The sequence below is a fragment of the Podarcis filfolensis genome (genome assembly GCF_964270895.1).
Source record: "Podarcis filfolensis genome assembly, chromosome: 14".
Lineage (NCBI taxonomy): Eukaryota > Metazoa > Chordata > Lepidosauria > Squamata > Lacertidae > Podarcis > Podarcis filfolensis.
The window spans coordinates 5,578,088-5,605,454 of NC_139616.1; the positions used below are offsets into that span (position 1 = coordinate 5,578,088).

General features: G+C 49.0%; 1 protein-coding gene across 1 annotated transcript in view; it reads left to right on the forward strand.

Annotated features, from left to right (window-relative positions):
• The window catches only part of ALDH1A2 (aldehyde dehydrogenase 1 family member A2), a 70,374-nt gene that overhangs the window by 5,427 nt on the left and 37,580 nt on the right, over positions 1-27,367 (forward strand). Inside the window, exons 3-4 of the mRNA XM_083586703.1 lie at positions 22,922-23,026; positions 23,914-24,054. Coding sequence (XP_083442829.1) covers positions 22,922-23,026; positions 23,914-24,054 — 246 coding nt within the window. The remainder of the gene's footprint in view (positions 1-22,921; positions 23,027-23,913; positions 24,055-27,367) is intronic.

Below are 27,367 nucleotides of genomic sequence, written 5' to 3' on the forward strand. Positions count from 1 at the left end.
TGGACAAGGGCAGTTTAACAGAAGCTCAATCCAAGTAATGCAGAGATGTTGACAGTGAGCGGGTTGATTGCCTACTCCAAAGGGGCTCACTCTATTCCATGAGTCGGCAAACTAAGGTCCGTGGGCCGGATCAGGCCCAATTGCCTTCTGGATCTGACCTGCAGACAGCCCCGTAAATCGCTGCGTGGATCGTCAGCGTGTGTGTTCTTTCCCTCTCCCTCCCTCTCCCTTACACGGTGGTGCCAGTGCCTTCTCCCTCCCTCCTCCTGGCTTCTCCTTGCCCTGCCTAGAGGAGGAAGGGGGCTGGGCTTTGTTGGTGCCAGCAGTAGCAGCGGCTGCCATTTTAAGCAGCCCCTCTCCGGAGCCCTTTCGCGCCCCGCTCATTGTCCCTCCGCCACCACCGCCAGCCCCTGCCGCTCGCAAGACACAAGTAAGCCACCACTTGGGCTCATGGTGCTCTTGCATAACCCCCCCCCCAATATAGTCCGGCCCCCCACAAGGTCTGAGGGACAGTGGACCAGCCCCCTGCTGAAAAAGTCTGCTGACCCCTGCTCTGTTCCTTAAGGGGCAGCTAAGGGATGTTGGGGGAATCCTCTTGGACTCCCTGGTGTTAGCTGGGGGGGGGGGGGAAGGCAACACTGCACCACATTGTGCTCCTTTTCAATATTCTTACTTGCTTCACCTGGGGGCTTGTAACTGGACACATTTCCTTAGAAGCAAATTCCAAAGATCTCGCTTCCATGCAGGTGTGCTTAAGGTTAGGATACTAGGATGTGTGTGTGCTCATATGCAAAGAAATAAGAAAGAATGAGTTACTTCCAAGTAACGCCTTGAAGCTTATGATACCAGCAGAAAGAGATTCAGGTGTAGGATCATGGGAACCAACTCCTAGGGGTCAAGGTCCCTTTAGCCACCCATAAAATATTTGAGGGGGCTTCCCCCCAGTTGATGGCCATTGCTCTTCAAATGGTGTGTTCACGCTGTGCCCCGTGATCAATTATGTGGGGTGGGGCTTACCTGCCCCCCCGATTTTATTCAAGTTGGCATCCCTGTGTAAGGTTGTGGGGAATTGGGGATGCACCATACTCAGGCCCGACCTCACAAAAGAGCCAGTTGCTTGAGGCAGCAGTGATCTTCTGCAGCTGGAGGTCTTTTCCAGTGCTGCTGAAGGGGCACAACTCTGCAATTCCTTGTAGTTGTGCATGAACCAGGAGCTCCAAAGTATTCCTGGGACTGATTTGGGGTTTTCCCCAAGGCTGGGTGGTTCATCCCTACTGGACCATGAAGATGACTGAGGAGGAAAGAAGCCTACCTACCTGTCCCAGGAGATTCCCTTCGCTTACTTTGAACCCCACTTTTGAATAGAAGCCAGCCTCATTTTAATCATCCTAAAGAGCAAGCTGTTTCTTTAAATATTAAGACATTCATGGAGGATTCATCTAAGTGGCGACTATCCAGGATTGTTCTGTGCAAGCTCCATGTTCAAAGGCAGTCTAACACTGAATATGGGTTTTGGGAGAATGACATTGAGAGAAGTGACTTGTCCTCACATCCTGCTTCTGGAGGTATCTGGAGGCATCTGGTTGGCCCCCTTGGGGGAAGCAAGGGCCTTGAACTAGATGGACCTTCAGTGACACCCAGCACCAGCCAGGCTCCTCTGATGTTCTTATGATCCTCCCAAACCATGTAAAATGACAACCATGCGCTTTGGAGGAATTTAAAATTAAAATGAATAGAATTTTTAAAAAATATTTTTATTTTTGCAGGAAATTAATTCTGTTTGACACAGATTTTGCAGGCCCAGCTTTAGGCAGCCTTTTAGAAGTGGCTTATCTCTCAGGAGACTTAGCACATGTATTCTGAAAAGTGAAAGAACGAACCATCACATTGTCCTGCCAATTGGCTAAGTCCCTGGGATGGAGAAGCAAGACCTGAGAGGTGTGGTGACTGCATCCTTTTTTGCCTCTGTTTAGAGCTGTGTCCCCCTGCTTGTTGGGCCTGGGAGAGCTCTGTGATTAAACCCTCAGATAAACAGCTCGGTAGGAAGACAAAGTGGTGTTATGAATGGAAGACAAGGCTGTTGATACACCCGTCGGCCTCTGTGCAGGAAGGGTCTTGCTTCCAGCTGTATAAACTCCATATAAACACTTTGGGGGGAGCTGGCAGGATTGTAAGCACAAACCAGTGGTCAAATGGGCTGGTGTGGTCTGCAGTGTAGGCAGAAAGTCTGAGGGGAGGGGGGAGATGGGAGTGTGGGGTGTCCCCTTCTCCCCTCCCCTGTCAAAGTGTGTGTGTGCTAAGTTGCAATGTCAAGGTGTTGATGGCTTTGCCCAAGCTCAAGGTACCCCTGAGATGCAATTACTCCTAGGCTGCAATCCTACATTTACCTGGGAGTAAGCCCCATTGAACACAATGGGACTTTCTTCCAAGAAAACAGGCACGGGACAGTCGTTCAGAAGTGACAGGTCAGCCTTCTCCACTATGGTGTCCCTTCAGATGTTTTGGACCCAGAACGGCGTTCTACTTCCACTGCTGGAGGCTGTAATGCTTAGAATGTTACTTGCTGGAAACAGCAGGAAGGAGTTGTTGTGGTGGTGCTCTGATCCTGGTTGGCTTTGTGTGTCCATTGACTGGCCACTGTGAGAACAGGACGCTGGGCTAGATGGGGCACCTACATGACCAGCAAGACAATTCTTACATGAACCTGTGGCTTCTGCCTCTCTTCTCGTAATGGTGAATGCTGGGTTGAGGCAGTCCTACCTGCAGACAAAGCCTGGGTGCTCTTAAGGGCGGCTGAGTGAATGAGGGTTGCATCCCATGGGGGGGCTGGTAGAGGCTCACAGAATGAGGAAAGAATGGGTAGAGAGGGATTTTTATCCCCCACAATTCATAGTCACCCAGTGCCACTGATGGGGAGTAGATTCATGGAGAAAGAAGTTCTTCACACAAGACAATGTATCATTCATTGATGGATCTCACTGTGAACTTAGGCAAATTCACAGAAGAAGGGGAGAAGGCCATCAGCAGTTCTTGTCAGGAGACGGCACTATCAGAGGCCACATGCTACAAAATACTGTGTGTGTATTACTGGCAGGAGAGAGCCATGGAAGGAGAGCTATTTGCCTTTATGTCCTGCCTGTGGACTTCCTGGAGGCTTCTTGCTGTTGGGTGCTGGAGTGGATGAACCTTTGATCTGATCCAGCATTGGTTCTTCTGGTGCTCTTCCAAAAAAAGTCCATTTATGCCAAGCATAAGCAAGGTTCTGGACTACAGTTCCCCTCCTCTCTGCTGACGGGGCCTGATGGGAGTCAGAGCATCCGCCTTGGTTTGTTTTCACAAAGGTTGGCATTTGTTCTGGTTTGTTTGTGAGATGGTTGTACAGTGCTGCATCAAACAGTTGTTATCCCACACAGTGCATTTCCCCATCACTTTCCTTACCGCAAGTAGTCTATGGAGGGTGTGTGGTTGTTGTTTCGGAAGTAGATCTGTTGTGGCAGAACTCCAAACTCACTCTAGTCGTACCACCTGAATTTGCCAGCAGGGGCCTGAGTCCCATCTCAGAAACCCAGAAATGCCCTTGGTGTGCAAAACCACTGCTGAGGGTGAGTCCCGGTGAGCCCCCACACAAACGATGCTCTGAGCGATGCCAGAATACTGTAGGGCTGCTCTTGACAGTACCCTTTGCAGCTGAATGTCTTTGGCCATTCAAGGTGGCTTTTAAAGTTAGTATGAAGTGTGTTTTACGTTGTTTTTGTTTTAAAAAGCCCAGCCCTCTGCCTTTAAGCATCCTTTAAGCTGTGTTAGTTCTGGCTCACCTCCGCAATCTCTTCCTCTCCTTCTCTTCCTCTCTCTGAGTGTGGTTGGGGGTATCAGCTTTTGTTCAAAGAGCCCATTTGAGATTCTTGCATCTCCCTACACAACCCCACCGTTTCTGTCCTATATTTGGCTTCAGAAATGCCCCCTGAAAGGGCCCTGGAGGTGGGGAGTGGGGAGAGACGCCTCCGTTCCCTCCCGCTTTCCTGCTGATTCTATGGACTCCAATTTCCGAACTCCTTGCAGGGAGTTTCAAATGTACTTCCTTTTTAAATTAAATCCACCCTCTTGCATCCTCGCACGGCACCCCAGGGTGCAGTAAGTCAAGCGCATTGTGTTCTGCCAGCCCCGCTGCAAGAAGGCTGACATTCTAACATGTTGGCAGTTAACTCACACACACAAATACACGCCTGTGATAGCTGCTTGAATCACCAGCCTTTGACAAGAATGTTTTGCATCACACAGGATGCCTTTTAATTGCCTTTATTTCCAGCAAATTAACATGGGGGGGGGGGGAGGTGCGTGGAATTACTACTAAGCTTATTTTTCTCATGAGCAATAAATATCAGGCATGTGCTTACATTTATAGTTTCCTCAGGATATTAATGACTTCCATGCGCCTAGACCTTGCAAGGGATCTCTTCTCCCTTCCTTCCATTTGTATGCAATCATTGGAGGCAGGGCCTCTCCAGGGGTTGTGAGGCCTGGGGGTTGAAAGAGGGTTTCCAGGGCCACCGCCAAGTTCCCTTCCCAGAGGCCCCGATCCCCCAAATCCATCTTCAGCCTTTCAGGCCTGTTCTGCACCTTGAACCCTGTTCCTCACCTGCAGCAGCTGGAGAGCTGTGGCTCCTCAGTGTCCCACCAGTGGTTCTACAGCAGAGGGGACTTTTTTTTGAAGAGAAAGCCCCCTCCCCCTGGGAACAAGGGGGGCACCAGCTATTTGGGGTTTTTCAATAGTTTTTTTATTTATTGCCTTTCTATACCTCCCTTCTTCCCAGGATCATAAAAAGGTAAAGGCACCCCTGACCGTTAGGTCCAGTCATGGCTGACTCTGGGGTTGTGGCACTCATCTCGCTTTATTGGCAGAGGGAGCCGGCGTACAGCTTCCGGGTCATGTGGTCAGCATGACTAAGCCGCTTCTGGCGAACCAGAGCAGCGCACGGAAACGCCGTTTACCTTCCCACCGGAGCGGTACCTATTTATCTACTTGCACTTTGATGTGCCTTTGAACTGCTAGGTTGGCAGGAGCAGGGACCGAGCAACGGGAGCTCACCCCATCGCGTGGATTCAAACCGCCGACCTTCTGATTGGCAAGTCCGAGGCTCTGTGGTTTAACCCACAGCGCCACCCATGTCCCTCCCAGGATCATAGGCCAGGCCTTTTCCAGGGATATTGTGGGATATTGTTCCTGCTGGTTGGTTTTTAACTTTGCATCTTGTTTGTTATTCTTTTTTGGTACAATTCCACGATACAGTGGAACCTCGGTTGTCAAACGTAATAGTTCTGGAAGACCATTTTACTTCCGAAATGTTTGACAACCGAGGCGCAAAGGGATGTTGGCAATTTCAATGGTGAAAATTGAGAAACGCACCTCAGAAGCCGTTCGACTTCTGAGGCATGTTCGAAAATGGAAGCATTCACTTCTGGGTTTTCGGTGTTCGGCTTCTGAAATGTTCGGCTTCTGAGACGCTTGAAAATTGAGTTTCCACTGTATTTTCAAATGATGGTGTTTATCGGTTCTTTAATTCTTCACCAGGTAAGGACACAGGAACAAGTTCTTGTCCACTGCCACCCCTTGCTCTCTGCTTTGCTTCAGCCTTTCTTGGCCTTGGGGGGAACCTATGTATTTTGTCTTGTGGAGCAAAGAGTAGCAGCAGGGGGACAAATATTTTTATTAGGAAAATGAAACAGGAAGAGAGGGAGGGTTAACATGCAGACTTTGCTGCTACCACACCAATGCCTTGATCCAATTCTGGGGACAGAATTGTATCTCTGCAGCTGCTACTGACTTTTTTTGTTTCGTTTTTTGGAGCGGGGAGTGGGGAAAACCTTGACTTTAGCAATCTCTTCTCCCATGACCAGTTGTTCCTTGAGATATTCTGTACATCAGCTTTCTCCATCCTGTTGGTGCTCTCCAGATGTTTTGAATAACTGGCTGATGGGAGTCCAAAATCTCTGGAGGGCCCCATGTTGGGGAAGGACGCTCTAAATAAAAAAAAATTGCCTTCAGAGGGAGGGGTTCCCTTCCGCAATTACCTGTCCGACTCCCTTGTGGTGGCTTCTCCTCTAAGGTCTCCACATTTCAGATGCCACCAGAGCAGATCTGGAAGCCTATAGCCATCCAGGAAAGGGTTCAGATTTGACAGCCAGAGGCCTGTTTGCTTTGCAGAGAGTTCTTGATGCAGACATTCCTGGTGGAGAGAAATGGCGGAATTCCTCCCCCAACCATTCTTGTCCTCCCTACATAGTTTATTGCCGGGCGTAATGGGATGCCATGGAATTGTCTCCATCCACTGCCTTTCAGGAGAACTCTCTCCCTCTTCCATTCTCTCCCTCTTCCCCTCTCTCTCTTTCTGTTTTTTTCTGGTGTGAAACAATCCAGATCACTCTTTTCCGTGCTTTCAAGCTCCCCTCATTCGTTTGTGGGCACCGGCTCTTATTTCTTTTCTTTTCTCTTTGTAATGAAGGTTGAAATTCTAATCATGGAAGAGGTGATCATATGGGGAACAATTAGGAAAGGAACTGAGATTAAAACAGCATTGTCTCACAATGCCTTCTTTAAAAAGTAAATCTCTGGTGCTGTTGCATTTTGAATAGCAGGCACAGTTTTGGTCACCCCGTCTGAAGAAAATAATATAAGAAGAGCCTGCTGGATCAGGCCAGCTGCATGCCTGCCATTCTGGGAACCCCACAAGCAGGATCTGAGCACAACAGCACTTTCCTCCTGTGGGTTCCAGCAACTGGCATTCAGAAGCATTACTGCCTGTGACCATGGAGGCAGAACAGAGCCATCCTGACTAGTAAACATTGATAGCCTTCACCACCATGAATGGGTCCGATGTGTTTTTAAAGCCATCCCAGTTGCCGGCATCACTGTCCCTGCGGAAGCAAGTTCCATAGTTTAACGATGCAGTATGTGGAAAGAATGGGATGCGGATGGCGCTGTGGGTTAAACCACAGAGCCTAGGGCTTGCCGATCAGAAGGTTGGCGGTTCAAATCCTCGATGCGGGGTGAGCTCCTAGCAGTTCGAAAGCACATCAAAGCACATCAAAGGGCAAGTAGATAAATAGGTACTGCTCCGGTGGGAAGGTAAACGGCGTTTCCGTGCGCTGGTTTGCTAGAAGCAGCTTAGTCATGCTGGCCACATGACCCGGAAGCTGTACACCGGCTCCCTTGGCCAATAAAGTGAGATGAGCGCCACAACCCCAAAGTCGGTCACGACTGGACCTAATGGTCAGGGGTCCCTTTACCTTTACCTTATGTGGAAATAAGTCCTGTCTTTTAACTGTCCTGAATCTTCCGACATTCAGCTCTATTGAATGTCCCCAAATTCTAGTGTCATGAGGGAAGGAGAAAAACATTTCTCTATCCTCTTTCTCCATCCCATGCAGAAGTTTATAAACTTCAGTCATGTTGCCTCTTACTCACCTTTTCTCTAAACGAAAAAGTGATGCAACCTTTCTTCATGGGGGGGGGGTGCTCCTTTCCCTTGATCATGTGGGTTGCCCTTTTCCGAAGCTTTTTGCCAGGAAGGCCCTGGCCTGTAGGGGGCATCAAAGAACCAGCTCACAGGCCCCATGCTTTGAAGATGCTGCTGTCCAGAGCTTCCCTACGTCCCCTGCCAGGGCTGAGCCAGTGGCTCCAAAGGAGGTCTTTACAACATGAGCAGTAGTGCGTAGGTATTGGGGAAGCATTGCAGTGCAACTAATAAAGCAGGGTAAATCCACCAACTGTGCAGTATTGCTGTGTCAAGAACATGGTGCGGAATGCATGCACTGCAATAAAGCACAAGTCTCGAGGGCCACCTAATCACAGCGCAAGGAGGACCCACTTCTGCCAAGCAGAAGACTTGGGTGTGGATCATGACTGGTGACACATGGTGGTCAAGAGAACAGTTCCCTGCCTGCCCCATTAAGCTCACAACCTAAAATTTGATAATGAAGGGAGGAGGCCGGGGGAAAGGAGGAAGAGGTCTGGCGGAGTACCAATGTGGGCGGGGGGAGGGGAAGGGTGCTTTTTCAGTGGCCTGATGCACAGAAACTTGGCGCAGTGGCCTGGCTCCACTTCCTGGGCCTTCCAAACCCTCCTGCTGATTTGAAGCCTTTGTGTGGCCTTTTGGTGCCATGTTTCCAAGCTCCCGGTTGCTACCAAAGAGCACAGCTCAGCTTTTCCAGTTGGGGGGTCCAGGACTTTTTGAGGCACCCCAGACAATTGCAAGCTCTTGGAGAGGCTGCCTCATGGAAGGGAGCAAAACCATCTCAGAGAGAGAGAAGCCGAAAGGTTGTTTCTGCCGGGGGACACCCTGCTGTGCAGCTGCTCCCCCCGGGGAGGACGCTCTTGGCGGCAGAGGCCAGCCATGGCAAGATCCTGGGCCCAGCCTCTTGGACAGCGGGAGGCAGCTGTGGAGGGAAAGCAGAGAGCAAAGGCAGGCGTTTGAGCCCCCTCGGCTCATCCCGCCCCCATCTGGATGTCTGCTGCATTCTTTCTCAGGGCGGGGAAGTGTGAGCCTTTCCCCTCTGGCTGGAGCTCCAGAGGCCGATATAGCCTGCTACTCTCAGGAAACACAGCAGGGTCCAGGTGCACAGCTTAATTGGAAGCGGGACTTGATCCTCTGGGGCTCAGCTGCTGGACACCTAAAGCGGCAAGGGACAGTAAAGGCACTCTGGGCATGCGTCAAGTGCTTTTGCATCAGCTCCAAGGAAAGGCTGCCACATGTTTTAAGAAAGGGGCTTTTCAGTTTGGGCAGCACGTCCTGCAAACAAGCTTCGTGAGTGGTGTTTTGGGGTGTTGGGGAGCCTTTTCCTATACAGCTCTTGAACTCTGATGCAGCTCAATAGGCTAAGGCATGAAGGACCCATTTCCAAATACTGCTGCCGGCTGTCTCTCCCACTTTGTTCTGGACTAGCCACAGAGACAGGATCAGAGCCAAGTGATTTCAGCCCAGGCTGTACAGCAGGCAGAAGGGCGACCCTTTCCAGTCCATTCCTTTGTGGGCAAATGTTTTGGGCTGTGTGTAGCGTATGTGTCCAAGTTTGGCCCACAGACCTGAGGCTGCTCACTCCTGCTGTAGAGAACACAGGGCTAGATCCATCCCAGTCTAAGGCAGCTTCCTGTGTTCCTACAAAATGAAGCAAAGTATCATCTTCGTTGTGGTTCAAAAAGTGCCTCAGTATCGCTTTCCATGTTGGCTTTGGGGTGAATGAAAGGAAGAAACACTTGCGGTCTGATGTTTGGCCACCTATTAGTAAATAATTACAGTATGCTTCACCAAAACATTGCCAGTGATGGCTGCCAAGTTATGACAGGGCCATGCTGTGAAGCTTCAGTTGCAGATTTGACACTATCAGATGAGGGCTCAATAGAGATTGGGAGTGGCTCACTCATCGTTACAGAGAGGAACGTTTCCTCCTCTAGTGTTTATGTACAACTTGCTTTGCCAATTCATTACCAGTCAAGAGAGACTCGCACCCACTCAGACTGGATTTTCAACCCTTTTGAGTAGATCATGTTTGCATTAGCACTTTGCACAGTTCTAGAATAGTCCCCCCCCCAACTGAAACACTCCAAATGTTGCACCTTCCCTTTGTAGGGCGTTTCATCCCTTTGACCATTTTGGTTGTCTCTTTCTGCATCTTTTCCAGCTCTACGTTATCTCACCTCAGGCAGAGCCATGAGGATGTTGGTGGTGACTCTGCCTTGATTTCAGCCAAGACAAGGGGGAGGCAAGAAAGTTACAGAAAATCAGGCCCTGTTCTCACAGGGACAGCATATTTTCAGGAATCTGGGGACTGAATATCAGCCCAGCCTTAATTTCATTGGTGGGATTTCAAAACCCTTTCTGTTTTTGTGCATTTGGGTTTTTTAAATACAGAAATTGCTGGAGGGGGGGGAGTTCCCCTACATTTTAATATTAGGCACTTGGCAAAGAATTAAACTTACATTTTTAATTACACCTTGAGCACTGTCCCCCCCTTTGAATTTAGTGGCAAATAGAAATTTGTTGTTCACACTGGCCTTTACTGGGGAACAAGTCATTACTATTCCCCCCAAAAAATTTTTTTCACAATAGATTAGAACAGAGGTTTTCAACCTTTCTGAGTCCACAGCTCCCTTAACCAACTACATTCTTTCTGCGGAACCCCTATGGGGCTCAGGAGCCCAGTTATGTCACCCCTTGCCTGCAGAGCCAGTAGCCCCTCACCCCTTTCCAAACACCCTCCCTTGTGGAGGGTTCCCTCAGCCTCCTCTCGTCTCCCCTTTCCTTGGGAGTCCTCCAGGCAGCAGCTACCACTACCCCTAGTCTGAGCTGCCCCCAAGGAGAGGTGCCTTCGCACACTGCCCCACAGGGGTCTGGGAAGAGGATGCCCCCAGCCTTAGTGGCCTGATGGAGACTGGGCAAAGGTGAGGCCAACACCTTACCTTGGGGTCCTCTAATAATTTCCAGGGCCCTTAACTAACTACAATCCCTGGGGTGCTTTGAGGGAAGCCATGGCTCTTAAAAGTGGCATGATGCTGCTTTAAATGTATAGTGCAGATGGGGAGCTGTGCAGCAAAGTTTGTTATGCCTGCAAAAACAGGGGAGGCGCTTGACCCCCCACCCTTAGTGTAGCCATGAAGAGTCAGAAAGGTGCCCTGGATTCTATGCTCTTGGCTTAGCAACCTCCAATTCTTGTACTGTCAAAGGAAGGAATCATAACTGCAGTTGCACAGTAGGGGGTGTGGAGGGCATCTGTGTCCAGCGGATCACCACCAGGAAACAACTGTGTAGGACATCAATGCCCTGCCAGCTAACGGAGCCTAAAGAAAAGGGGGCCAGCAATATGAATCGCTTCTTTGCACAACCATGAGCTGCCTTACTGAATTCACTGCCACAGGTGCAAGGGAAGATGGCCATTGGCTTGTTGTTGTTTAGTCTTTTGGTCATGTCCGACTCTTCATGACCCCATGGACCAGAGCACGCCAGGCACTCCTGTCTTCCACTGCCTCCCACAGTCTGGTCAAACTCATGCTGGTAGCTTCGAGAACACTGTCCAACCATCTCATCCTCTGTCGTCCCCTTCTCCTTGTGCCCTCCATCTTTCCCAACATCAGGGTCTTTTCCAGGGAGTCTTCTCTTCTCATGAGGTGGCCAAAGTATTGGAGCCTCAGCTTCAGGATCTGTCCTTCCAGGGAGCACTCAGGGCTGATTTCCTTCAGAATGGATAGGTTTGATCTTCTTGCAGTCCATGGGACTCTCAAGAGTCTCCTCCAGCACCAGAATTCAAAAGCATCAATTCTTCGGCCATCAGCCTTCTTTATGGTCTAGCTCTCACTTCCATACATTGGCTTAGAAGCATTTAAATAAGGTTTAGAGGTATTCATAAAAGAGGAGAGGTTTATCCAAGGGCTGTTAGTCATGACATATGACAAGGAATGCTCCAGAAGACACCTATCACTTAATACCAGGTGCTGGCTGCTGTCTTCCTGTCCTGGTGGCAAGTTTCCTGGAGGCTTCTGGGTAGCTCTTGGTAGGAAGAAGGGTTCTGTGGACCTTTGGTCTGATCCAGCTGGACTGGGAACATAACGTTTAAATGTTTCTTTATTGGTTTTGTGTAGGAGAAAGGGTCCAAACTCCCTTTTGTTTCTTTGGCAGGCAAGACAGTGGGAAGGATCTTCCATTTAACTCCGTAAGGGGTTTTTTGGAGGGCGGGGGGATGTGGCTTTTCCAGCTTCTGCTGCCATCTCCCAAAGTTTGCTTAATGCCTTTCACCAAAGATGTCATAGGTGGCAAAAGGCAGCGAGTAAATGTTCTTTAATATGATGTAACCTAATCCTGATGGATCCAAAACTGTCCTTTTTCTGAACTCCCTGTTCATGTTCTCCCATTTCACTGAAGTTGTTGAATGCTTGCGCTAAATTATAAGAAAAGGTCTACCCACAAATGATCCTCAGTTGGAGCCCCTCCTGCTCTTTGCTGCTTTGGCCCATCTCTAATTATAGACTGTAATAATAATCACCAACATCCTTCTGAGCAGATGAATTTGTGAACATCAGAAAGATGCTTTTGCCAACCAAAAGAGAGCGAGAGAGAGAGAGTGTGCTGTGTGCGCATCTTGACGGTGGTAGTGCTGCTGGGGGGAGGCTAATTGGAACCACATGTGCAAACTTAACATTAGAAATACTCCATTATAGGCACCACAATCAGTGTTGATATGTATTCTGCTGCTTGCACTGAAATGCCAGAAGTCATTTAGACTAGCTAATCCTTCCTGAGCTCTTCCCATGGAGTTTTTAAAACTTTGTTTCCGAGCCACCAGACACAAAGAGACATGTCCTGCGCAGGCTCTCCACAGAGCTGGCTTTGAAATGCTCTAACAGGAGAATTGGGGGACATTAAGGAGGCTGGCGGGAGGCTTGCCGGAGTGAACCCTCATCCCAAAGCTGCCTCCTGATGGTTCACTTGGGCCTAATCGAACAGCCACTCTTTGCAGGTCACAGGCTCTGCTATTTGTCTCTGACCTAAGAGATCTGGAGTGTTCTTCACATCAAAACCGGGTCTTGCTGAGCTGAGATCAAACAGGCAAAGGTAAAGGATTTGGCCAGTGATTTATCATGCCACGGAGAGCGATCAGGCCAGAAGGGGCCACTGAGGATGAAGCTGACATTCCAGCGTTTCTCATATGTGCTTAGAAGAGGGACTTCCAAGTTAAACAGAAGGAGGCCCTCCCCCCTCTCTTTTTGCTTTTTCAGGAATAAATATTGAGAGATTGTGTTTAACTACAAATGTCTTCCCAAGGACAGCATTTTCCAAAGCTGATGATTAACAGGAAGGTCTTCACCTAAAAATAACAGAGATACACAGACAATCTCAGTGCTACTGCAAAAGGGGCACATTCTACCAAGTGTAGAAGAGCAGCTCCTGCAGAAAGATTCAGCACCTACCTTTTATGTTTTATTAAGAAGTCAAAAAGACACCATCCTTCTGAACCAGACCCCAAGCTCTACTGATCTAGTCAAGCACTCTGTTTTAATGGCATTTTATTTGCTTGTTTGTTTGTTGGATTTCTTGCCTGCACTATACTGTGGGGTCTAAGGTACGTCACAACAATAAAATATACCATTTGTAAAACAAATAAAACAGTGTTATAGTCAATTCTATCATTTAGTTACATATTGTGCAAAGAAGGGCTCTCTTTTGTTTGTTCTGAATCTGTTGCTGAGGAATGTCACTGAGTGTCCCAGAGTTCCTGTATTATAGAAGAGGGAGAAAGTGTTCTCTCTCCACGCCTCCCATTCCATTAATAATTTTATACATCTCTATCAAGCCTTTCCTTATGTATCATTTTCTCTAAACTAAAAAGCTCTCAGTCCTGCCATGTATTGTCAACTTTGTCTTCTCAGATGAGGCACTGAGAGCCGGGGCCTTCTTATGTGTGGCACCTCTCTTGTGGATCTCCCCTGCTCTTGTCCTGCAGAGCCCAAGTGGTAGTGGAGGGGGGGAAGAGGAGGAAAGCAGCACCATGGAGAGCTCATAGGGAGCTGCTTGCTCTAAGGAGAGCTGGAAGTGACCTGAGGCCTTTTGAAACTCTCCCTCCTAGGTTCTCCCCCCTTTCTGGAGAACAAGAGCCTCTGGAAGGACCAGTCCACTGACCTGGAGAAACCCTCTGTCCTAGCGTGGTCCCTATGCCATTGGACTGGTGAGATAGCATGGGAGGTACCAAAGGCAGGTGCCTATGAGGGTTCTGGCTCTGGTCCTATAGACCCTGATGCTGTGGGTTGAGAGCCAGTGTGGTGTAGTGGTTAAGAGCGGTAGTCTCATAATCTGGGGAACCGGGTTCACGTCTCGGCTCCTCCACCTGCAGCTGCTGGGTGACCTTGGGCCAGTCACACTTCTCTGAAGTCTCTCAGCCCCACTCACCTCACTGAGTGTTTGTTGTGGGGGAGGAAGCGAAAGGAGAATGTTAGCCGCTTTGAGACTCCTGAAGGGGAGTGAAAGGTGGGATATCAAATCCAAACTCCTCTTCTTCTTCTTCTTCTTCTGGGTTGTGCTTCAGTGGGCTCCTCTGCCAACCTCTGGTCCAGCTGTCCTCTGATCTCCAGCATCTTGGAGCCTGCTCTGGTTCCTTAATTTCCGGCTTGGTCACTGCAGGACTTCCCTTAGCAGCAGAGCCCAGCCTTGGCATGGATTAGGTCCTGAGGTCAAATCGCTCATATCCCCAAAGGAACTGGCAGCAAGTGGCAGGAAATACCTGTCTGCCCAAGTCCCTGCCAAGCTGCTGTTTCAGTCTGAGCATCTAATACTGGCCTAGGCGGACCAATGGTCCCGACATGATAGTTGTGTCCATGAGCAAAAATGTGCAGCTGTGTGCTTGTCTCCTTTTACCAAAGAGAGGCATTGGCTCAGGGACAGAGCACCTACTTTGAATGCCGAAGGTTTCAGGATCCACCCCCAGACTCTAAAACAGCAGCGAGAGATCAGAGGCCTCACCTGGGTCAGCGCAGCTAAGTGATGGGCAGGGGGACAACGACGACGACTAGGATACTCAGATTCTTCCTTAGCCATGAGTGTGAGACCTTCACTTCACCTCACCCCCCCCACTGCCTCACAGGTTTGTTGTGAGGATGAAGAAGGGTAGAATACAAGTGGGATTTTTAAAAATCATCCAAGGTAGCTTCATCTGTCTATGTAGAAGTATCTACACTCTGTGTGTGTGTGTGTGTGTGTGTGTGTGTGAGAGAGAGAGAGAGAGAGAGAGAGAGAGAGAGAGAGAGAGAGAGAGAGAGACGGTTGCAGACTGAGCCCAGCAAAAAGTGGTAGAGGAGTAAGTGTTCCTGGACCTCAAGGCTGACGTGTGTGTGTGTCTAGGAGGCAGCAGGTACAGAAAGTATCCAAAGCTGCCTTTATAGTTGCTCATCCCTCTCACCCACCTGGCCGAGTATTGCAGCTGCTTCCCGGGGTTCTTGCCACAGAGGCTATTCCCATCTCCAACTTCCTGGGATCCTTTTTAATCAGAGGTTGAACCACAGAACCTAGTCGAACCCCCTGTCCTCAGGACCTTTCTCCAAGATCTCCCCTCCTGTCTCTTAAGCCCCTTCGCTCTAGGCGTGCCCTCTGGGGCCTCCTCTGCACCCTTCTGTGGGACCGACAGCCTTTCAGGTCCCCCCCCTCAAGTTTCTCTCCTTCTGGCTGACCTGAGACCTTCCTTTGTGCCAAATCTGTGCCCTGCCAATAAGCTCTGGGTCTCTATTCCCCGTACCTCATATTTGGAAACCTGCAGCAGCCAGGCACTTTAGGGACAGAGTGTGGGTGGCAGAGACAGACAGGGTCCGGGTGACCATCTTCCGCCTTTGCCAGAATCTGTGATGGCCTTTGCAGAAGGACAAAGTTCCGCTGGTGATGAGTCCCTAAAGCCAAATTCCTCCAGAGTGAAATGTTCATTGGGAAGGATTCTTCAGCCAGCTGCTGGTGGGTAGCTGATCCCAGGAATGCATCGTCATTCCCTGGCGGGAAGGTTTGGGCTTGTGTCGGATCAGGACAGCCATGTGCTTGAGAGCAAATGAGCCCTGAGAAATCAAGACACATCACGCACCACACCTTGGGTTGGGGAGGATTTTCCTTTGCCAGGCTCAGCGCTGGAGCTTTTGAAAAGTTTCCAAACAGAGAGGAAATGAAGGATATGAAATTTCCGGAGGCACAGGTGCCAGGTATCTTCAGTGTTATGAAATATTTACCAAGGGAAGCGGGGGCTGCTGGATTTTTTGCATGCCTCCAAAATTATCCCCAAAAAGTGTCATTATGCACTCAGCTCCTGCAGCCACGAGATGGTCGCTTGGGGCCAAACAGCTGAGATTCCTCCCTTAAGCTTCTTTGGCATCCGATGCCTCCCCCCTCCCCCCCAAAAAAAACCCTCTTGGAGGAACGAGCCTCATATGAAAAAGGGATCACTTTGATGGAATTGAAACTATAACCAGCTACTAAATCAAGAGAGCTAGGAAATTCCAGTTCATCCAAAAACATGCTTCTCTCCTATGGGAAGCTGTTATTATGTGGATGTTAAAATCCTCTTCCTGTATGGGGGAGAGGAAAAAAACATTATGGAATTGCAGAACTACAAGAACATGGTTTATTAAATCCATGGGAAAATAATTCCACCTTGGAGGACCCGAGGGCTCAGGCTTAATTTCTGTCCACTGGCTGAGGTTCTTGCTGGTGCTCCAGGGAGGTCGCCGCAGATGCCTGATGACATCATCACGAATCAATATTGAAGGAGGAATGAAAATTATTCACTCGCACGTCGTTCCAGGACATATTTCAAGAGAGGAAATGAAAGGTTACACTGCATGCCATCCATGTTGATTCGTTGGCCAGTGGTGATTGTGATTTGGTTGCTTTTAATTGCAGAGTTTTAAAGGAGATGGTAGAAAAAAGAGACTCAGTGGATGTATTACTGTTCATGAGTTGGGGTTTTTTTTAAAAAAAAGTTGTCCTGTCCAAATTGGGTGGATGTTAGAAGGAATTTGTATTCAAACCCCCACACCACTTCAGTTCTATACAGGATAGAGCAGGGAAATGTCAAATTTGAAACTGGGACGGGTGGGTAGGTTTTATACAATAATTTCTTAGCTGCAAAGAAAAGAAAGCCCAGTGTGGGATTTATGTTTTCTATCTGAAGTAAATCCCCTGAGCACTGGGAAATTTCTCTTTCCATAAACATGAATGAACTTCATTTTACTTGTCGCTAAGAAATGGATGAGACACATTCATTCTCAGTTTTGTATTCAACGCTGACCAGGATGTGTTCACAGGGCCATTATTCCATTTAGTTTCATAACATGAGGCAAGGGGCGATTTAGGTGTTGTCATGGCTGGCAGAGTATCTTATACTCTGCTTAGCTGTCTCCCATTTCCTTATTATTTTGGAACAGTGAAGGCTGGCCGGTTGCTTTAGATCACCCTGTGGTTTCTCTTTCATGAGGCAGGCTGTTCCAACGACACTCCATGGTTTGGGCAGGCAGGAAATCGGGAGAGAATTGGCTGACTCTTCCTCCCAGCAGCAGCTGGAGACAGTCTGCTGGCAGTTTCCCAATTCCCAGGCCATGATCCTGAAGGCTGTAGGTGCCTCTATGACAGCCCACTACGTGAGAGGTTATAAATATTATTGTTGCCACACAATTTAAAGGTAGGAGCCATCAGTGGGGCTTTGGCCCCTTGCAGGGTAGATGGATCTGTGTGATATCCTGGGGTTCTGTGCCTGCTCCTAAGTAGAGGTTGCCTCTGTCAGCCTGAGGCTCTGAGGCCCCTTTTCTTTGGATTTGGGGTGAGAGAAGCCAGCACCATTGACTGAAGCCCTGGCTGATGATGTCCTAGAATTGGGCTAGCAGGGGGAAACAAAGACCAGAAGATGGAATAGGCAGAGGAGAACTGTGGTCCACAAGTGTACAGGACAGGTTGGAATGGAAGCACCTCTTCCCATTCTGATGCAGTTTGCACATCTGGCAAACCATGCAGGAGGCCTCTGATTCCTTGCAGGAGATTGACAGTCCTTTTGAGGGAAACTGGACCGGCAGGAGGATAGCATCCTTTACCCACCATGGATATGCACTGACTCATTTTCTTTCCCCTGCCTGTGGCCGCTGGGCAAGGGCTTTTGAAGTGCTACTAATCCTGTTGAAAGGAGTCTAGAAAGGGGGCGAGTAGCTAGAAGGCCTCTTTCCTCCAAGCACCTTCTAGAAAAATAGTCTGCGCTGCCTCAAGGCCTCTTTGCCCTGCAGAGGAAGGGAGGGAGGGAAGGAAGGAAGGAAGGAAGGAAGGAAGGAAGGAAGGAAGGAAGGAAGGAAGGAGAAGTTCTTCCCTCTCTGGGCAAAGGGATCCAGAGCACCTCCTCCACAGAGGACGAGGTAGGATCCACAAGGAGAGTCCTATGGAATTGGACCAAGGGTGGTTTCCTTAGCCCTGCACCCTGTTTCCAGATGCTAGTGGGAAACCCAGAGGCAGGACATGAGGAAGGCTGCCTTTCAGGGGGTGCACTCTGCCAGAGCCATGCCCCAGCATCCTTGGGGGGCACATTTCATGGCTCCAGTCTAAGAACTGGGCCAATCACATGCCTTTTCTGGATATTTATCCCTCTATTTTTCTGAAGGCTGAAGTGGCTTACAGCATTTCAGCATTTTAATGTCCTAACTATGAAACACCAGTAAAAATAGCATTCACAGGGTGAGGTGGTGGTGGGAGGCTCTCCCTCTCCCAAGAACCGGGTGAGATCCCGGAATTCAGATGCCAGGGGAGAGCAGGGACATTGGGAGTTCAGCTCCGGGCTGCTGTTAGTTTCTGAGCTGTGAGGCGATAGCAGCAAATGTTTATGTGCTTTCCGTGTTACTTGCAAAATATATCAAGTGTTTCTCTCCATCCTACTGCCCCCCTTCCAATTTGGCTCAGTTCCATGGACTGTGCCCCCATGAACTAAATTACTTAACTGCTTACAGTGCCACATAGCAAACACATGACACCCCTTTTAGCAAACCACGGAATGTAACTCTGGGGTTCAAACCAAAACAAATGACCTCAGCAACTCTTGGGAGATTACACACACACACATATTTACACACACACACACACACACACACACACACACACACACTTAAAGCAGAATTAAGTTGTAAAACCCAATGGCTGATTTATGGCCGCAGTCAGCCTTAATTAACATTGATTCCAGGGGAATAGTAAACGTTGAATAGGGTTCACAATTGAAGTTGAACAATGCCCTCTCTGGGTGTTGTTCAATTTGTAGCATGATTTACATGGAGGCGAGCCCTTCCATTCCCGGGGTTATCCCTTTTTCATCTGGTCCTTGGGATGAGTTATATATAATCCACTGATAGCAACATTTGCTGTCAAATAGTCCCCTTGATTTAAAGTTACCCACTACAATGGTCACTATAAATAAGAAGGAAATAAAAGAGGGAAACGAAAACCCAATTTGAGGCTTTGCAGGGATTCCTTGTTTGGGCAATGTGTCATCGCTTGTCCAGGCCTGTGGCGTTTTTACGAACTGGCCGTAATGAAAGTCAGATCAAATGTACGGGCTCTAAACATTTAATCAACAACCACTGGAACCGGACAAGTTCTTTAAAAGCCCCAGCAAGCTCAAATTTATTGTCTAAGAACCTCGGTCTTGGTGGGGAGGGAAGCCGGTGGAGGAATGGCACTACCTGACACCAAACGCCTAAAACTTTCAAAACGTGAGTTATTTAAACATAAGGTTGTGCTTGTAAAGCCGCCAGCTGCTGGATTTCAAGATTTGAAACCCTTCCAAGAGTTTGGACGAGGTACTTTATATGGGCAGGAGAGTAAATACTCCAATTTTACTGCCAATTTAGAGGCGCTCGGTTTACAGTAATGAGCTTGCCTTGACCGTCCTTTGTTTATAGAAAGTGGAACAGGAAGAAATGAACGTTAACCATTAACAGTAGCAATCCCTCAAGCCTCTCCTTCTCTCTCTGCTCCGTGCCAGGCTGACGCCTTGCTCTTATTGGAAGGCTGGCTGGACACCTTGTCAACCGCAACTGGTCATGTAGAGAATAAAACTATTGGAGTGGATGCAGGGTCGCTCAAAAAGCGGCCTTCCAACAGCATTCTCCAAACGCTGTCTGTGGAACTCATTGTCACAGGATGTTGGATTGACTACTTGCGCCAGCAGCTTGTCAGGATCAGCCCTTCCATTAGGCAGAGGGAAGCATCTGCTTCAGGTAGGACGTGGCCAGGGTTAGCTTCAGCCACCTTTCTTCACCCCCCTCACCTCCCCCCCCCAATCTCCTCAGCTAGCATGCTGCCCTCACAGATCCAGGTGGGGAAATGTTGCCTAATTCCTTGTGTGGGAGTCAGATTCAGTGGGTGGTCCAGTTGGATCCTGCACATGGAATGAGGTCATGTGTCCCATCTTGACCTTCTTTGCCTCAGGCAGCAAAATCTCTTGGGCAAACTTTGCTGAGGTCTGGACAGTGGTGGTGCTGAAGGCCGACATCTCTTCGTTGCTCAGATCTGGAAGGGGTAAAGGTAGGGCTGCCATATGTCCATAATTTCCCAGGTATAGGTGGGATTCACCTGAAATAGGGCAACCCTAGTTAAGGCTTATCACCTGACTCACTCTGGCCTATTGGTGAGATTCCTTGGGTGGTAATGAAGAAGAAGAGTTTGGATTTGATATCCCGCCTTTCACTCCCCTTCAGGAGTCTCAAAGCGGCTGACATTCTCCTTTCCCTTCCTCCCCCACAACAAACACTCTGTGAGGTGAGTGGGGCTGAGAGACTTCAGAGAAGTGTGACTGGCCCAAGGTCACCCAGCAGCTGCATGTGGAGGAGCGGAGATGCAAACCCAGTTCCCCAGATTACGAGACTACCGCTCTTAACCACTACACCACATGTTATTTTATGGCTCCATAGGTCCTTCCCTCAGCCAGAGATGGCGGGAGGGGGCAGAACAATGGCTGGGCATAGGTAAAGGTAAAGGGACCCCTGACCATTAGGTCCAGTTGTGGCCGACTCTGGGGTTGTGGCGCTCATTTCGCTTTATTGGCCAAGGGAGCCGGCGTACAGCTTCCGGATCATGTGACCAGCATGACTAAGCCGCTTCTAGCGAACCAGAGCAGAGCATGGAAACGCTGTTTACCTTCCCACCGGAGCGGTACCTATTTATCTACTTGCACTTTTTACGTGCTTTCGAACTGCTAGGTTGGTAGGAGCAGGGACCGAGTAACGGGAGCTCACCCCGTTGCGGGGATTTGAACTGCCAACCTTCTGATCAGCAAGTCCTAGGCTCTGTGGTTTAACCCACAGCGCCACCCGCGACATACCTTAAGGTTAATCATGTGGCATACTTCTGAGTGCACAATTGCAACTCAAAGCTCTCTCCTGGCACCTGCAATTTATATGGATTGGGGTAGCTTCTATTGGAGCACGCAGGACTTCCCGCTGTCTCCAAACACAGGTGTGTGCAGAGAAAATCCAAATTGGGACTGCAGTGACAGGGGATCCTAGGGATACCGCCCCCGCCCCCAGTCTCATGCCAGAATCCAAAGCCAGATCAGGGTACAGGGAGCACTGGCTGGTTCTGCAAGAAAAATTGTACCCTCAGGGGCGAACCTCACCATTAATGTTGGCTGTTGTGTGGTCTTCAACTCGCCAGTGCTGCTCCATACTCAGGTCTGGTCTCCCAGGACCAGCCTCCATTGCGGGCAGCTGGGCTCACCAGAAGCAGGATAGTGTGGCTCCTCCCCCTTTCAATGGGTCTTGTGTGGAAAGAGGCGGGAAGAGTCAGCCTGTGCCAAGCTGCTGCCTTCCAGGTGTCATTGGACTACAACACCCATCAACCCTAGCCAACATAGCTGTGTCCCCATCAGCCTTGGTGCTGTATGGCTGGAAATTATGGTAGTTGTAGTCCAACATCTGGAGGGCACCAGCTTGGGGAAGGCCGCCAAGTGTTGTGCTGCTGTTGTCTGTTGAATGTCTCCGTTGCTCCCATCTCTGAAGGTTGGATCTCTGCTTGTTTTTGTGATAACCTGTGAAGTCAGGCATCTGTTTTAAGAGTTGAGCTATCTGGTCCTCTTTGTGATGCGTCTTGTATACTGTAAAGAACTTTGGGTGCCTGGAATCCTGTGAGGAAGGTATTCTGTCCCCTACTCAAAAGGCGTCAAGGAGTTTTGAGTGGTGGTGGTGTAGCAAATGGAGAAGCAGAGAGGGAAAACTTGCACAGACTCAATGGACTGAATGGCAGCTAGAGATGTTGTTTTGAGAAGGGGTGCACCAGAAAATGTCCAGATGGATGGATAGATAGATAGATAGATAGATAGATAGATAGATAGATAGATAGATAGATGATAGATAGATATAGATGTCTTCATGTTTGCAATGGGGAGGGGAGTATGTGCCATTTGGATTTTCCGCCTTCAGCACCGAAATATTTTGAGCCAGTCCTGCATCTTGGATCAAGGCTACCGTTAATTCCACACAATGTGTTTTCATCTCAATCAATGGCTTGTTTCCTTGAAGAAGAGTAAAGTTGGAGATGATTTCACATTATCTGGGTGATTCCCATGACAAAAAGGTTTATGTTTTGAGATGGGGTATTTGGATGGCTGAGCTCTGGGCGGATTTGCCTTCATTCTGGATAGTTGTGCGATTTTAACAATTTGGGGTTTTGCAGTTTCTCTTTGTGCTCCAAGAATCCCAATTTCAATTTCAGGCAATCCACTTAAGGCTTTAAATCCTATCTCTCTTGCAAAAGGACTGTTGATTTGGAGTGACAGATGGATCCAGGCTTTCATGTTAATTTGCAGGAGCTGGTGAGCTGGCCAAACTTGCTGCAGCAGATCCTGCCCACGGCGTGTGTGGCAACACACACACACACACACACACACACACACACACTTCATTACAAACAAGAGCCGCTCCCCAAAATAAGATGTGCCAAGACACCTTAACAGCACAAATGAGAACAGTACTACCATCTTAGTAGCTGCAAGTTTTAAAAACAAAAAAACTCCCTCTGTGGCCTGGAAGCTCATTTCTGAATACCAGACTTAGTACTTGACCATGGAAAAGAAGCAGCAAAGTAGCTGAGTGCATGTACCTCATGTGCACCTTGAGGATTGATGGCCACCACCAAGAATGCCCAACCCTAGAGATCATCCTTAAATCAGCCAGAGCATCCTTTGCTAACCTGATGCCCTCCAGATGTTCTGGACTACAACACTGGTCAACCCAAAACTTTCAGCAGGAACCACCTTGGCACAGGCTGGGGCCAAGGATGTCAGTGAGCCTCCCACCCTCTTTGATGAAAGCAAATGAGGAAGCACATATAGCTTTAAAAAGTTACCTTTGTCTTTGTTTAATATCCATTTTTTCCTCATTCAGATTTTTATCAACAACGAATGGCAAAACTCAGAGAGTGGGAAAGTATTCCCTGTGTCCAACCCTGCAACAGGAGAGCAGATCTGTGAGGTGCAAGAGGCTGAGAAGGTAATGTATCCTCGGAATTTGCCTGCTCCTCATGACACCTGGTCTGCCCTATCCCTTGGCTCAGGCAGAGAAACAGATTCCTTCTCACCCTCCATGTGACAACAGTTCAGCTGGCAAGTGGGCACTTTGCCCACCCAAGGGCCCTCTCTGCCCATCTGAGCCACTGCCAGCCATTGGTGATGGGCAAGGGATTAAGAAGTTTCCTGTGTGATGAAGAAGCGGAAACATTTATCTGGTAACTTCTCAAAGCCCCTCCACCCCCACCCACAATCAGGGTCACCCTCTCCCGATTACCTGGGAAATGGCAGGCTGTGTGCAAATGGAGAAGGGCTCTTAGGCCCCAACCTATCTGGCCTCTGGAGTGGAACTGCAGCCACAGTCCCCTGGGAGGGTCTTCTGTGCCTGAGGAACGGGCACTCTGAGGCTTCCCCTTGCTGCCCAAAGTCTGCCATGAGAGGCATCCACCCGCCCTCTTCAGCCAGGCAGCCTTGTGGCCCTCCCTGGGCCCAGGTTACCTGGTTCCAGTTCATGGCTGTCTAAGTCAGCCTCATCTCAACCCTGGTCCATTCCAAGTGCTTCAGACTACAGCTCTCTGCTTTAACGCCAGATCATGCCTTCTTTTCACCTGTGCATGTTTTAATCCGCTGAAAGACGCCTTGAGTCTTTTTGAGAGAGAAAAAGTTTGTAAGGAATTTTTAAAAACTGCACTAATGAAATGGGTGGGAACAAATCCTAAATGTCTTTTGTGTATTTTTCAAAGACACCTGTCAGTCAGTCCGTCAATCCACCGACATCTTTTCTTCCCAACAAGGATTGTTTCTGGTGCCGTGTTTGTACTTTGTACTCACTAAGGTTTCTCTCTCTCTCTCCCCCCCCCCCTTTGACAGCCTGACACAGACAAAGCCGTGAGGGCCGCTCGCCTGGCCTTCTCTCTGGGCTCCGTGTGGAGGAGGCTCGATGCCTCGGAAAGGGGGCGCCTTTTGGACAAGCTGGCTGACCTGGTGGAAAGAGACAGAACCTTACTGGCTGTAAGTTTGCAATGGGACTGGTGGGAGCGGGGCACTGTTTTTTCTGCCCGCTGAGAGTACTGTTAAAAATGCTTTGGGCATCAGAATATGACATGCAAATAAGTTTGTTTGATGTGCTTTTAAAAACGTTTTATTAGAGCTGCCACCCAATTAAAAAAAGAATGATTTTTGTTGATTTGGTAGTTCAGCCATGGTCAACCTGGGACCCTCCAGATGTTGCTAGACTCCAACTCCCATCAGCCCCAGCATCATATGGTCAGACTGGCTGAAGCTGATGGGAGTTGGAGTCCAAAATATCTGAAGGTTGAACAACAACAACGTATTTGTACCCTACCCATCTGTCTGGGTTGCCCCAGCCACTCTGGGTAGCTTCTAGCATATATAAAAACATAGTAAAACATTAAACCTTAAAAAGCTTCCTTATACAGTGCTGCCTTCCTAAAATATATACAATTGCTCACCTTCTTGACATCTGATGGGAGGGCATTCCACAGGGTGGGCGCCACTACCGAGAAGGCCCTCTGGCTTAACTCTTCTCTTCCCAGAAAGCCCTAATGAGAAAGCCCTTGCTCCACATCTGGGCAACTGAGGTTCACGTATGTTTATGGCAAAGGTCAGTTCTTGAAGCCTCCCATGTCAAAACAACCCCCATGACACGGCTCCTAGATGGCATCTGCCACTGGGCAGGAGTCCCGAGAAGAAGGTCTCTCGGCAAAGCATCCCCTTGCTGAATGCAGGCTGCTGAATTCTGCATCAGGAGAGGCTTCTATACAGTCTCCAAGGGCAGCACTGCAGAAACAGGTGGGCAGACCCCCTTGCGACTGTATAGCTTCTCCCACTCTAGCTCTTTGGGGAGAAAGTTGTGTCAGAGGCTTGTGCCAGGAGCAACTGTGACTGTGTCTGTGTCTGTTTGGGCTGTGGATCCTTCAAACCTTCAGGCTCTGGGGTCCAAACGCACTCTCTGTGCATGTAAACCCCTGCTCTCCAACCTCCTTCACTGGGGCTTTTGTGAGAGATGCCTTTGGTGGATTGGGTGCTCAGTGGGTTGCTCGCAGCCTGAAGGCTGGAGGTTGCCAGTCCCCTGCTAGAATAATAATTTCTGAGCCTGTGCAAAGCAAACCGCCCCCCCCCCCGCACGCCAAAGAGAGAACGCTGAGCTGCACAGTTCAGGCACGACGCGGAGGAGCACATGTGGTCGGCCCCGACATGGTGGCACTCTTAATGTTATTTTCCACATGTCAAGTGCTTTGAACTAAGCCGGCAAACATCTTAATTCCAGCTTTGTCAACACTTAAATCATCTTACCACCAGTGTATGCTGTAAAATCGCCACGGGGAGAAGGGGAGGGGCCCAGCAAATCAAGTCAGCTCCCTGCCTGTCGCTGGATTTGCGGTTCCCGAGCCAAATTCTTTATTGAGCGGAGCCCACCGCCTACCATGCCACTGACTTCAATTGCAGGATGGGAGGCAGGGGGGAAAATATGGCTATTGCCCTTCCGTATATCAATGGGATTTATGGCTCACATCCATTTGTGTGTTATACCTGCTTTCACGGATACATTTCCCCCAGCTTGGAACTATCGTGGGGAGATAATGGTGCCTCTTAAAAGTGATTTAAGCGATCTGGGTGGAAATTTTATGGGGTTCCTTAAGAGGATCTTTAAGGTCTTCTTTTTAAAATGGGAATATCCCCTTAAAGAAGGGCCCGTGGCTTGTTTCATTGGGGCTCGGAGCCTTCCTAGAGAAGAGCAGGCTTATTTGATGACGGGCTGGACGCTGTAGATATCACATCGCTCAGCAGGGGTCTTGGCAGCCACGGCAAGATTCCTTGGAGACTTGTTCCAAGGAACAGTGCAGTGGCAAAGCAAAGCAAGGAACACAGAGGAGTGTGGCTTTTTCAGAGCAGGTGTGATGGTATCACCTGCCAAAGTGCTAGGGTAATTGGCAGACCCTTCCATGCTCTGGTAGATGCAAGAGGTGATAAGGAGGCTTTCACGTTTGTTTGTGACAGATCAGAGGAAAGTTAGAGGATGAAGAAAATAATCAAGCGGAAGCTGGATACATCTTTCTTTTCCTTTAAGACGGTTCCCACTTCACACAAGCAGTTTAAATGACACATGTCTTCTCTGCACAAAGTTTTGTGTTTTTAACGAAAAGCTAAAGTTTGCATTTCATCTGAAGATATTTGGTTAAAGCTTGATGTGTTTTCCAAACTGAATCTGTGCAGTTAGATGCAGGCACCACTGAGTTCAATGGAGCTTCTCCCAGGAAATGATGCCTGGGGTTGCAGTCTTGCTGATCCTGAAAAACAGGGCAGGATGCTACTTCCTGCTGCTCTTTGGTGCATGTAAACAAATAGATCAAGGCTGCTGCCTGAGTTTTGGGCTCTAGTTGGGGGTTATCATGATGTACTCCTGTTCTTCAAAACTTACCATGATACCACTGTTTCAGAAGGACAAGCTGACCCTTCGGTTTCAATATGTTTCTTATTAGGAGAGGGTTCTGGCAAGCTCTCTCCCAGCTGCTCTCATTAATGTAGCAAAGCCCAAGGCTTTCGTTTTTCAGCTTGGCCCCTGTCCATAGGAACTTCAGGTTTATCTGGCTGACCTGAGCCCAGAGGCAAAAGGGAGGCAGACAACTCAAGGGTACTGGGTATTGTCAACTTGAATGGTGGAGAAAGGTGGATCTATGGAGCACACATGGTCTTCTGGGAAGTTTCCCTGTAGCTTGCCACCTGCAGATGAACAGGAGCTACGCAAGAGCATTGCATATCTCCCAATCATGTCAGTGCGACTTGTACAGGAGAACTTCCTTCTAAGATGCCCTCTTTCTGTGCTGTTGGGAACGGGCCTCTTTCTGGGATACATCCTGTGCCCCCAATTATAGCACTGAACTTTGGCAACTACCATCCAGCTACGCCCATTTCTTCCAGGCTTCTTTGCCCACTCCAGTTTGATCGCCAGGATCCCCCACGGTGGCTCAGAAGTTGCTGGAGCAGCAGCTGAGATGCCAGGAGTGATTTGGGAGTGTACCTCTCAGATTATGTGCTGTTCATCCACACCCCGAAAATCTTACCACTCCAGCTCCTTTGTACAGCTGGACCAGCCCTAGCTCACAATGGCACTTTGATGAGCTTCTGCAGATACAGAGACAGGAGCAGCTGTCCAAAGGGGCCCTGTGACTTCCCTTGGCATATGGACTAGGCACATGAGAGGTACAGTCAGGAATGCACTCTGAAAAGACCGATGTTAAAGAGGCAGTTCCTGGTGTATGCCCAGCCAACTTCCTCAGGCCTTAAGGGTCAAAATCCAGTC